This window comes from Aureococcus anophagefferens, assembly GCF_000186865.1.
Source record: "Aureococcus anophagefferens unplaced genomic scaffold AURANscaffold_2, whole genome shotgun sequence".
Taxonomy (NCBI): Eukaryota; class Pelagophyceae; order Pelagomonadales; family Pelagomonadaceae; genus Aureococcus; species Aureococcus anophagefferens.
In genome coordinates, this window is record NW_008705562.1 from 1,151,178 (window position 1) to 1,162,765 (window position 11,588).

General features: G+C 73.2%; 2 protein-coding genes across 2 annotated transcripts; one reads left to right on the forward strand and one right to left on the reverse strand.

The window, feature by feature from the left end:
- Window positions 1-1,891: 1,891 nt before the first annotated feature.
- On the reverse strand, window positions 1,892-9,588 carry AURANDRAFT_61149 (hypothetical protein; the record flags this gene model as incomplete). The annotated part of the gene is made up of 5 exons (XM_009035175.1): window positions 1,892-1,897; window positions 2,636-3,449; window positions 3,834-3,980; window positions 4,664-6,618; window positions 6,883-9,588. 5 exons carry the CDS (start codon window positions 9,586-9,588, stop codon window positions 1,892-1,894), a joined length of 5,628 nt encoding a protein of 1,875 aa, XP_009033423.1.
- A 526-nt stretch (window positions 9,589-10,114) lies between these two features.
- Window positions 10,115-10,972, forward strand: AURANDRAFT_61150 (hypothetical protein; the record flags this gene model as incomplete). The annotated part of the gene is made up of 1 exon (XM_009034762.1): window positions 10,115-10,972. The coding sequence occupies one exon, from the start codon at window positions 10,115-10,117 to the stop codon at window positions 10,970-10,972; it is 858 nt and encodes a 285-aa protein (XP_009033010.1).
- Window positions 10,973-11,588: the final 616 nt, after the last annotated feature.

An 11,588-nucleotide genomic window follows, 5' to 3' on the forward strand; every position in this document is an offset into this window, starting at 1 on the left:
GCCCGCCGCGCTCGCCGAGGCGCGCCTTCGGTAGCGACGGCGGCGGAGGAGGTCGCCGCGCGGCGTCGTCGCGCGGCTGCTTTCCCGGCTTGGCCGGTAGAAATCTCCCCTGCGCCGCCGGCCGCGAGACCGCCGGTCTCGCGGGAGCGGCGGGCTGCTCGTAGTCGCGCAGCTGGCGCTTGAGCCGGGCGATGGTCTCGTCGCGCGCGGCGATGGTCTCGTCGCGCGCGGCGATGGTCGCCGCCTGCGACGCGATGGTCTCCTCGAGCTCGGCGACGGTCGACGCGTGGGCGTCCACGAGCGCGAAGGACTGCCGCGCGTGGCTCGGTGCCTCCTCGGCCACGATCTCCAAGCCGTCGATGATATCCACGCCGCCCTCGAGCCCGTCGCCCTCGGGTAGCGCGGCCGGCGGCGGCGAGGCCGGCGGCGGCGAGGCCGGCGCCGCCGCGGCCGGGCTCGGCGCCGCCGCGGCCGGGCTCGGCGCCGCCGCCGCGGCCGGCGCGGCCGGCGACGCGGGCAAGCCTAGGCCACCCGGCTCGAGGAGGAGCGCGCGGCGGTCGCCGTATGGCATGTTTGCATACATCGAATTCCGGCAATTTCCGCGCTCCGAGAGCGGGCCGGCCAGGACGCCGATCTTCCGCGCGACGTCGTTCCGCGTCCGGTAAACGAAACCGGCGCCGTCGACGAACTTCGTCGGCTCCGTAGCGACGCCGGTGAGGACGACGGACCAGCCCGCGTATTTCGCGGGCGGGCACGGCGCGCCTCCGTGCGCGGCTCCGTAGACTTGATCGAGGAATTGGACCGAGAGGTCGCGCGCGCCAGCGACATCGTTCAAGTCGAGAACGCGAAGCACATTGGACCCTTGAGTGTATTTTTCATTCGCCGGCGCGGGCGGGCTCAAATCACCCGGCGGCGGCGCCGCCGGCAGGTCCGACCCGCCCGCCGCCGCCGCCGCGCTCCCCTCGCGCAGGAGCCCGCGCCGGTTCCCGAAGGGCGTCTTCGCCCAGTGCTGGTCCCTGGGGCGGCGCTTGGGCGGGCCCAGCTCGCGCACGAGGCCCATGGCGCGCGCGGCGTCGTTCCGCGTGCGCCAGACGCGGCCGCCGCCGTCCACCCACCGGAGCGGCTCCGTAGCCTGGCGCGTGAGGACGACGCTCCAGCCCGCGTAGAGGTCCGGCGGGCACCGGGCGCCGCCGTGGCTCGCGCCGTAGAGGCCGTCGACCAAATGGACCATCGCGGCGCGCGCGCTTTCGACGGTCCGCGGGCCGCGGAAGAGCGCGTGGGGATGGCCCAAGCCAAACCGCGCGCGGTTGCTTGTCCCCGTGGCCCTGGGCTTGGGCGCGGCGTCATCGCGGGACGCCGAGTCTGGCAGTGGCGCCTCTCTGGCCACGATCTCGAGACCGTCGACCGAAGAAGTCTCGGCGTCCGCCGCGTCGAGCATCGCGCGCGCCTCGCCAAAGTCGAAAACCAATTCCTCGCCGTCCTCCCAGAGCGTGTCGAAGGTCCCCGCCGCCTCGTAGACGGCCGTGACCTCGCCGGACCAGAGCTGCGCGCCGAAGCCTTCGAACTTCTTCTTCACCGTCGCTCCCAGTGCCGAAACCAAAATAAAATCCGAATAGTCCTCGGTCAAAAAGTTTGCACGATCAGTGCAATGTTGAAGTTATCTCTCTACGTTTCCCCGGCCCGAACCCGCGACCCGCGCCTGAAACGCGTCGGAATCGATGCGATTAGACAATTTAACGAGGCGTGGTTGACTCGGTATGATATATTCGACCGATTTTGCCGAGGGTCGAACGAAATTGAGGTTCACCGGACCACGCGCGCGCGCGGTCTACGTACAGAGTAGTAACGCGTCCCGCCTCAGAATAATAAATAATACTTCTATTGGGGGGTCCTACGCCTATGGTTGGTTTCGGCACTGGTCGCTCCCACGCAGAGCCCCGCGGGCGTACTCGCCGCGACTGTCGGCGCGACATCGGAGCGCTCGGCTTCCGTGAAGTCGACGAAACGCGCGGCGTCCGAGGTTTCGCCGTCCGCGACGTCGAAGGCGCTCATCACGAATGTGGCTCCGGCGCTCTGTGTGTGATTGCGATCTGATTGCGCACATGTGCAACCCCTCGCTGAAGGCGACGCTCTCAGGGGCCGCTCCTGATGACCTTCCTAATAGGACTCCTGGTCCTCCACCTCCGACGCACTACTGCGGGACTAATGTACAGTTCAGGAAAGGGGAGTCACGCGCGGGCGCCCTCCCTCATTCCTTCCGAGGCTTCTTCCTCGGCGCGGCGCGCTCGTCGTCGCTCGTGAGGTCGATGACTTCGGGTTCGGCGGGCGGCGGCGGCGGCGGAGGTCGCCGCGCGGCGGTGCCGCGCTGCTGCTTTCCCGGCTTGACCGGTCGAGATCTCCTCTGCGCCTCCGCCGCCGGCCGCGAGACCGGCGGTCTCGCGGGAGCGGCCGGCTGCTCGTAGTCGCGGAGCCGGCGCTTGAGTCGGGCAATGGTCTCGTCGCGCGCGGCGATGGCCTCGTCGCGCGCGGCGATGGTTTCCTCATGCGCATCGATGGTCGCCGCGTCCGCCGCGATGGTCCGTTCGTGCCTCGCGATGGTCGCCTCGCGCGCGACGATCGTCTCGTCGCGAGCGACGATGGTCTCCTCGAGCTCGGCGACGGTCGACGCGTGGGCGTCCGCGAGCGCGAAGGACTGCCGCACGTGGCTCGGTGCCTCCTCGGCCACAATCTCCAAGCCGTCGATGACATCCATGCCGCTCTCCCGCTTCTGCGTCTGCACATGGGACGACGGCGGTGGCGACGGCAGCGGCGGCGACGGCGAGGCTGCCTGCGGCGGCGGCTCGAGGAGAAGCGCGCGCTGATCGCCGAAGGGCGTCTTCGCGTACTTCGAATACTGGAATGTTGCGCGCTCCGAGAGCGGGCCGGCCAGGATGCCCATCGCTCGCGCCGCATCTTTCCGCCTCCGATAGACGACACCGGCGGCGTCGACGAAATTGGTCGGCTCCCGCGCGCCGCCCGTGAGGACGACAGACCAGCCCGCGTAGTGCGCCGGCGGGCACAGCTCGCCGTCGTGCGTGGAGGCCCAAGCCTGGTCGAAGTACTGGACCGACGCGGCGCGCGCGCCCGCGACGTCCTTCGAGCCGAGAAAGTGGGGCACGCGGAACGGCACGGCCTGCTCCTCCTCCGTGATGCCGCCGTGGAGCTCGTCCTCGGCGGCCGCCAGAAGCGGACGCGGCGCCGCGGCCGGGAGCGCGGGAGGCGGCGGCAGCGGCGGCAGCGCGACCGTCCGCTGTTCCTCGGCGAGCGCGGCGCCCTCGTCTTCACTCCGAGCGTCGTCGTCGTCCTCCGCCGCGGGCAGCTGATCAATGAAGCGGTAGGCGACGCCAGAGCTGCCCGTAAGATAATCCGCCGCGAACTCGCCGTCGACGTAGGAGATTTGAAATTTGGAACTGTGGGGGCACTTTCCTTTTATCGTCCCAGGATACCACTCGCCGCCGCCGTCTTCGTTGTTCCAGTATACAATCACAAAAGTGCCGCTGGTCAAGCGCCCCCCCGCGCGAGCGAGCGGACGCACGAAGTAAGCAGGGACCCGCTCTTCCTCCTCGCCATCGTCGTATTTCACGTCGAACGCACCGTCCTCGCGCACGAAGGCCACGCGGCCCGGCCACCATCTCTCGCCGCCGCGCCACTTCGCCTCGACGGCGGCTTCCACCAAGAGCCGGTCGACGACGGGCGTCGAAGTGGCTGAAGCGGCCGCGGCCTCCTCGGACGAAGCGACGCTCAGAGGCCCGCCACCGCAGGCTCCGCAGGTCCAAACGTAGCCGCCGCCGCACCGCTCGTGCCGCGCGTTCTGTCCGCACGTGTCGCAGGCGCGCAGGGCCCAGCCGTCCTCGCCGCCTTGTGATCCGCGAATCTTCATCATCTTGTCCGAGTCGAACATCAGCCCCCGGGGGCACGCGCACGCGCTCGCGGCCTCGCACCTGCGAATTCGACGCGTTCGCGAAGTTTTCGCGCGTTCGAACGCGCACCGACATGATTGCTCGGGATACGGGACGCTGTTACGTACTCGCGCTTGGGGTGGCTGATCTTGGTCTTGGCGTAATCGGGGAGACCTGAGGTCCGCTGGACTACGCCTCGAGCCGAGACGCAGTCGAAGAACGTCGCGTCGTCGCACTTGCAAAACGGGCAGCGAAAAGTGGACTTCGCCGTTTCCGCGTGTTTAGACACGCAAGAAAAGCAGATCAAGTTCCGGCAACAGGCGAGGGGGAAGACCTCGGTCGCTTCGCAACAGATATTGCAGACGACGGATATCTCGGCGCCGTCGTCGACGGTGGACATCTCAGCGCCTTCGTCGTCGGTCGTAGGTGCCTCGCCGACCCGGAGCGGTTCACCTCCGAGCTCGGCCATGGCCGGGGGCGACCTTCGCGACGCGCTTGCAGCTCGGCTTTTGCTCAATTGACCTTTACGACGAAGCTGTGACTCTGGAGCCACGCTGTGGCGACTCGCCGGTCCTGTCAGCCCCTCGAGGCGTCCCTCGGAGCCATCCGACCTCCCACATCCTGCCGCCGGGAGTCTTACGTTTAGAGTCGCATTAAGGCGACTACCAGTGCGACCCTCGCACTCCTGAGCAGGACTCATGTACAGTGCAGGCAAGGGGAGTCACGCGCGGGCGCCCTCGAGCTCCGGGTGCGCGCGGAGGATCGCGGCGAGCGTGCCGAACGTCGCGCCGGTCGGGTCGACCCAGCGCGAGTGGCCGTTGGTCGAGACCGCGGTCCAGCCGCGGCGGAGGAGGACGGGCGCGAGGACCTCGGGGTCGACCTTGCGCTTCTTCGCGGGGGAGGCCGCGAGGTCGACGACGTCGGGCTTCGACGACCGCTTCGGCGGCGCGCGCGCGCCGGCCTTGCGCTTCGGCGGCGTCGCGGCCGCGGGCGCGGGCGCGCCCCGCTTCTGCCTCCCGCGCGCGACGGGCCGGACCGCGCGCGCGACGAAGTCCGCGGGGTCCTCGCGGCGGAGGATGGCCACGAGGAAGTCCTCCGGGCGCATGCGCAGGCCCGCGGCCGTCGACGCCGTCGCGTCGCCGAGCTCGAGGAGCTCGCGGTCCGCCTCGAGGCCCGCCTTGCGGATCCAGACGGCGCCGGCGGCCTCCGCGGCGGCCCTGTAGCGGGGCTTGTCGGGCAGCGCGTAGCCGGCCTCGACGGCGACGGCGTAGCGCTTCTCGAACCGCGCGGGCGCGCGGACGCCCAGGTCGAGGCCGTGGCGCCTCTCGAAGGCCGCGTCGCGCGACGCGTGCTCCGCGCGGGGCTCCGCGAAGCCGCGGCTCGCGCACTCCTTGAGCCACGCGGTCGTGACGACGGGGACGCCGCGCGCGACGGCGATGGCCAGGCTCGTCTTCACCTGGAGCCGGGGGCCCGTGACGAGGACGTCGGCCTCCGTCGCGCTCTCGGCGACGACGAGGCCGCCGCTCGACACGTGCTGCGCGCGGCCGTGCCGGCTCTCGAGGACGGGGTCGCCGTCCGTGCACGTGAACGCGACGCGGTTGGGCTTCGCGCGCGCCGCGGGCCGCCGCGCGGCCGCGGGCGCCGGCGCCGCGGCGGGAGCGGCGGGCGCCTCCTCGTCCGCGACGTCCGGCGGCGGCGCCGGCGGCGCCGGCGGCGCCTCCGCGGCGGGAGCGGCGGGCTCCTCCTCGTCCGCGACTTCCAGCTCCAGCGCCGGCGGTGCCTCCGCCGCGGCCAACGACGGTGGCGGCGCTGCCCGCTGCGGTGGCGGCGGCGAGGGCGCCGCCGCGGGCGTCGGCGAGGCCGGCGCCGCGGGCGAGCTCACACCGCCCGGCTCGAAGAGAAGCGCGCGCCGATCGCCGTAGGGAGTCTCCGCCCATTTCTGGTCCACCGGAGCGAGCTCCGAGGGCTGGCCGGCGAGGATGCCCATCGCGTGCGCGGCCTCGCTGCGCGACTTGTAGACGGCGCCGGCGCCGTCGACGAATCTCGTCGGTTTCGACGCGGTGCGGGTGAGGACGACGCTCCAGCCCGCGTAGCGCGCCGGCGGGCACGGCTCGCCGTCGTGCGTCGTGGCGTAGACCCGATCGAAGAACTGGACCGTCCCGGCGCGCGCCCCCGCGACGTCGTCCGAGCCCACAAAGAGCGGCAGGTGCCGCGCCAGCTGCTTCAGGGACCTGCCCACGGCCTGTTCCTCCGCGTTGTCGTCGTGGAGCTCGGCCTCGAGGTCTAGAATGGCGCCAGATCCGCGCGGCGGCGGCCGCGCCGACGCCGCCCGGCGCGCGCGCGCCTCGAGGGCCGCGACGGTCTGCGCGCTCTCGCGGATCGTCCGCTCGTGCCCGTGGATCGTGTCCCGGAGGCCGCGGATCGTCTCGTCGCGCTCGGCGACCTGCGCCTCGGCGCGCTCCGCCCGCGCGACGGCCGCGGCGAGCTGCTCCGCGGCCACGACGCACGGAGCGGGCGGGCCCGGCGCGGCCGGCGGCGCGGCCGGCGGCGCGGCAAGCGGCGCGGCGGCCGGCGCGGGCAGGCTCAGCCCAAATCTTTGCGCGGCCAGCGCGATAGCGTCCAGCGGGTGCGAGGCCAGCGGCGGCGACGCCGCCCGCTGCGGCGGCGACGGCGAGGCTGCCTGCGGCGGCGGCGGCGGCGGCGGCGGCGGCGGCGGCGGCGGCGGCACCACCGCGGGCGGGCTCGGCGTGCCCGACTCGAGGAGAAGCGCGCGCTGAGCGCCGAAGGGCGTCCTCGCGTATTTCGAAAACTCACGCATTGAGCTCTCCGAGGGCCGGCCGGCCAGGGCGCCCATAGCTCGCGCGGCGTCGCTTTTCGTCCGGTAAACGAAACCGGCGCCGTCGACGAACTTCGTCGGCTCTGAAGCGACGCCAGTGAGGACGACAGACCAGCCCGCGTAGCGCGCCGGCGGGCACGGCTCGCCGTCGTGCGTGGAGCCCCAAGCCTGGTCGAAGTACTTGACCGACGCGGCGCGCGCGCCCGCGATGTCCTTCGAGCCGAGAAAGTGGGGCATACCGCGCGGCGCGGCCTGCTCCTCCTCCGCGGTGCCTCCGTGGAGCTCGGCCTCGGCGGCCACCAGAAGCGGATGCGGCGCGACGGCCGCGGCCGCGGCCGGCGGCGCGGCCGGCGTGCCCGACTCGAGGAGAAGCGCGCGCTGAGCGCCGAAGGGCGTCGTGGCGTATTTCGAAAAATGGGATGTTGCGCGCTCCGAGAGCGGGCCGTCCAGGATGCCCATCGCTCGCGCCGCATCTTTCCGCCTCCAATAGACGACACCGGCGCCGTCGACGAAACCGGTCGGCTGAGACGCGCTGCCCGTGAGGACGACAGACCAGCCCGCGTAGCGCGCCGGCGGGCACGGCTCGCCGTCGCGTGTGGAGGCCCAAGCCTGGTCAAAGAACTGGACCGACGCGGCGCGCGCGCCCGCGACGTCCTTCGAGCCGAGAAACTGGGGCACGCAGAAGCGCGGCGCGGCCTGCTCCTCCTCCGCGGTGCCTCCGTGGAGCTCGGCCTCGGCGGCCACCAGAAGCGGACGCGGCGCGGCGGCCGCGGCCGCGGGCGGCGGCGCGGCCGGGAGCGCGGGAGGCGGCGGCAGCGGCGGCAGCGCGGCCAGCGCCGCGGTCGACGGCCAAGAGCTGTTCTTTTTGAGCGCCTCCGCCGCGCCGTGCTCCTCCGCCTCCGAAGACGACGAGTCGTCGCAGTGCGTCGGCGCGTCGCGTTTCCGGCCGGGCGGGGCCGGCGAGCCCGGCGACGCCGCGGGCGCGGGCGCGGCGAGGAGCACGTGGACGGGCGCCGCGGGCGGGACCGGCGCCGCGGCGTCGGGCGGCGTCGGCGCGGCCGCCGCCGCGCGGGTCCGGCGCCATTCCTCGAGCGCGGACGCCCGCGACGTCTCCGCGTCGCACGTGGCCGCGGGCAGCTCGTCGATGACGCGGAAGGGGACGCCGCGCGCTCCCGGGACGGGCGCCTCGCCCGCCGCGAGGGGCTTGGCGGCGAGCCGGAGCCACTCCGTGGACTCGTCGCAGTAGGCGACCTCGACCCTGCCGTCGCGCTCGCGCGTCACCGTGCCCGCGTAGAAGGCGTCGTCGCCGTCCCAGTAGATCTCGACCTTTGCGCCCGGCGCGAGCGCCGCGGCGCTCGCGCCGGCGAGGCCCGACCGCGCCGCCGCGCGGCGCCGGGCGAGCGGGCGCACGAACGCCCGCGGCACGCGCGCCTCCGCGTCGCCGTCGTCGTAGGCCACGTCGATGGCGCCGCCGCCGTCGTGCACGAAGGCCACGCGGCCCGGGTACCACGCGCCGCCGCGGCACCGCGCCTCGATGGCGTCGCCCTCGAAGAGGAGGCCCTCCGCGTCGGCCGCGGGCGGCGCCGCCTCGACGACGGGCGGCGGCCGGGCCGCCTCGACGCGGCGGTCGTCCGCCGCGCGGTCCTCGGCGTCGGCCGCGGCCTTGGCGAAGCGCGCGACCTCGGCCTTGGAGCGGAAGATGCGGCCGGCGGGGTCGAGGAAGATCGCGTCGCCGCGCTGGTTCGTCGTGACGCTCCAGTTCGTGACGACGCCGCGCGACAGGCCCTTGGCGGCGAGGTAGTCGGCGAGCTCCGAGAAGGCGCGGCGCGTCCGCGGCGTGTCCTCGACCGCGCCGGCGACGTCCTCGGCGTCCGACTCGTCGACGTCGGAGCGCTCGAGTTCGGCGTAGTCGACGACGGGCGCCCGGGCGAGGAAGGAGTCGTGCTCCCGATGCATGTGCGCGGAGAGGAGCTTGGACATGCCGAAGGATGTGACCTTGTCCTTCTTGAAGGCGGCCTTGAGCGCGGCGTCGCAGACGATCTCGTTCTTGTTCGCCGGGTTCTGGAGGTCGTGCTTCTTGATGTACTTCCAGAGGAGCTTGACGAGGCGGAAGTGGTTCGCGCGGCCGACGCCGACGACGGCGGCCATCGCGTCGCTGAGCACGGGGTGCCGCGGGTCCTCCTCGTCGTCCGCGAGGCCTCGCGGCGGAATCGACGCGGCGGAATCGACGAGGCCGCGCGCGGCCGGCGCGGACTCGGGCTCCTCGCCGCCGCAGTCGCGGCACGTCCAATTGCCGCCGCCGCCGCACCGCTCGTGGCGCGCCTTCTGGCCGCAGGTGTCGCAGGCGCGCAGGGCCCAGGCGTCGTCGCCGCCGAGTGAGACGCGGGCCGTCGACGTCCGGGCGCGCGAGTCGAACTCGCGGCCCCGGGGGCACGCGCACGCGCTCGCGTCGCAGAGGAGCTTGACGGGCCGGATCGCGGCGTTGGCGTAGTAGGGGCGGGGGCCCGTCCGCTGGACGAGCGCGCCCCGCGCGGATACGCATTCAAAGAACGTCTCGTCCGCTCGCGAGCAGAACGGGCAGCGAAAGAGCGGGCCCGCGGCGTCGGCGTGCTTGGAGACGCACGACGCGCAGACCAACGCCTGGCAACAGGCGAGGGGAAAAACCTCGCTCGCGTCGCAGGCGCCGTATTGGCAGACGGATATCTCGGCGTCGTCCGGGGTGACCTTGACGCCGCCCGAGGCGGTCTCGGGCGTCGGCGACGCGTCTATGACGCCACATTCCGACGCGTGAAAGCGGAGAACGAGGTCGGACATGGCGGGGTCAAGCGGCGACTCGTCGCTCCTCAAGCTCCAAAGCCTGCTCTTCGAGCCTGTGGAGCCTCTGTGGCAATCGATCCAATCGCTAAACGAGCATAGCTCTCACGGGGTGTAGCCCAGGCGCAAAAGTGGCATCGGCAGTCTCGTCGGTTACGGGCTGGCTCCAGGGGCCTGCGTGGATTGGTGGCGCGCTCGCGCCGCGCGCCGCGAGCGGGCGCGAGCATCTCCAGCCCGCGACCGCGAGCGAGCCAGCATCGTCCGAACTTTGTTCTTCGACTGCGACCGAACTAGGCCCGACGATTGGAAGAGCCCCACGCTCTGAGTATCAGAGGCAGGATAAGCCTCGGGACCTACGAGTGCGCGCCGCGCGGCCGAGGCCGATATTGACGGCAACAAGCTCTTTCGTCACCTCGCTGCCTCTGTTTCGACAGCCGATGAGCTGCGGCGGACCGGCCGAAAGCTAAGCGTTTAGGACCCCCCCCGCGCGCCCATAAACAGACCACACCCCAGAAACACGGCGACGATGTCCGGCTCCCGGGGCCTGCCCCTGACCTACGACCAGTGGGTGCGGCGCGCGACGCTCGACGCCGTGCCGCCCAACAGCGACGGCCTCCTCCACGTGGGCGAGCGCGCGGCGCTCATCGAGCAGCTGTCCTACCTCAAGAAGCGCAACGCGCAGCTCATGAAGCAGCAGCGCGCCGTGCTGCTCGCGGCGTGCGAGGCCCAGGCGGCCCACGCGCAGTGCGCGGATTTCGCGGGCGAGCTCATGCGCGAGAAGGTCCTGAGCGAGCAGCGCGCGGCGGAGCGCGGCGGCCGGGGCGACGACGCGGCGTCCGTGGCGTCCGACGCCGCGTCGACGGCGTCCGGCGCCGCGGGCAAGCGGGGCAAGAAGATCTTCGGCGTCCGCGTGCCGTCGATGCGCAAGCGCGACAAGCCGGCGACGGGCGGCGAGTACGAGGCGTCGTCGGCGGCGGGCGACGACGCGGCGGGCGACGGCGACCCGGCCGCGGGCGCCGCGGAGATGGGCGAGAAGCTCACGCGCCTCGAGCACGAGAACGGCGAGCTCCTGCGGAAGACGGCGGTGTTGGTGGACTACGTGCGCGCGACGGCGTCGATGCCCCGGGGCCCGCTCGCGGGCCCGCGCGACGCCGACGACGACTTCTCCGACGACGACGACGACGACGACGACGACGCCGAGCTCGGCCTCCCGCCCAAGAACGGCCAGCTCGCGGGCTCGGCCTGCCTGCCCGAGCCCGTCCTCTTCGACGAGTTCGCCGGCGCCTTCGGCGCCAAGTGCAAGTGGGAGTCCTTCATGTCCGGCATCGTCTCCGCCTTCGGCGCGCCCCAGGGCGGCTCCTTCCCCGACGAATTCGACTCCTGAAGCGCGCTAAGCGTCCTGTTTGACCGCGCGCCTCGGGCCGAGGCCGCGGGCGGCGCGTCTCGGAGGCGCGACCGCCCGGTCCCCTCGGGCCGCGGGCGGCGCCCTAGGAGGCGAGGGCCGCGAGGGACCGGGCCGCGCAGGCGCGGAGGTCGCCGCGGATCTTCGCGTAGTCCATCTGCGCGTGGAGGTCCGCGGCGGCCAGGGGCCGCGAGCCGCGGAAGGCGCCGCGCGCCGCGCGGAGCGCCGCGCGGTGGGCGGCGGCGGCGACGCGGCGCGCGGCCGCGTCGAAGACCGCGCGGCCCGCGGCGGCGGCGCCGTCGACGACGGACCGCGGCGCGCCGCGGTCGCGGCGCAGGTCGTCCTCGAGGAGCGGCCGCACGCCGACGTCGAAGCGGGCCCGGGCCGCGTCGACGGCCGCGCGCTCGAGGTCGTCGCGGCGGCCCCCGAGGCGCGCCGCGAGCCGCGAGCCCCGCGGCCGGCGCCGGCGGTCGCGCGCGGTCTCGCGCGTCGACAGCACGACGCGGTAGTCGTCGTCGAAGTCGTCGCCGTCCGGGCCCGGCGGCGCGCCGGACGACGACGGCAGCCAGCGCCGCTCCTCCGGCGGCGAGCGCTGCTC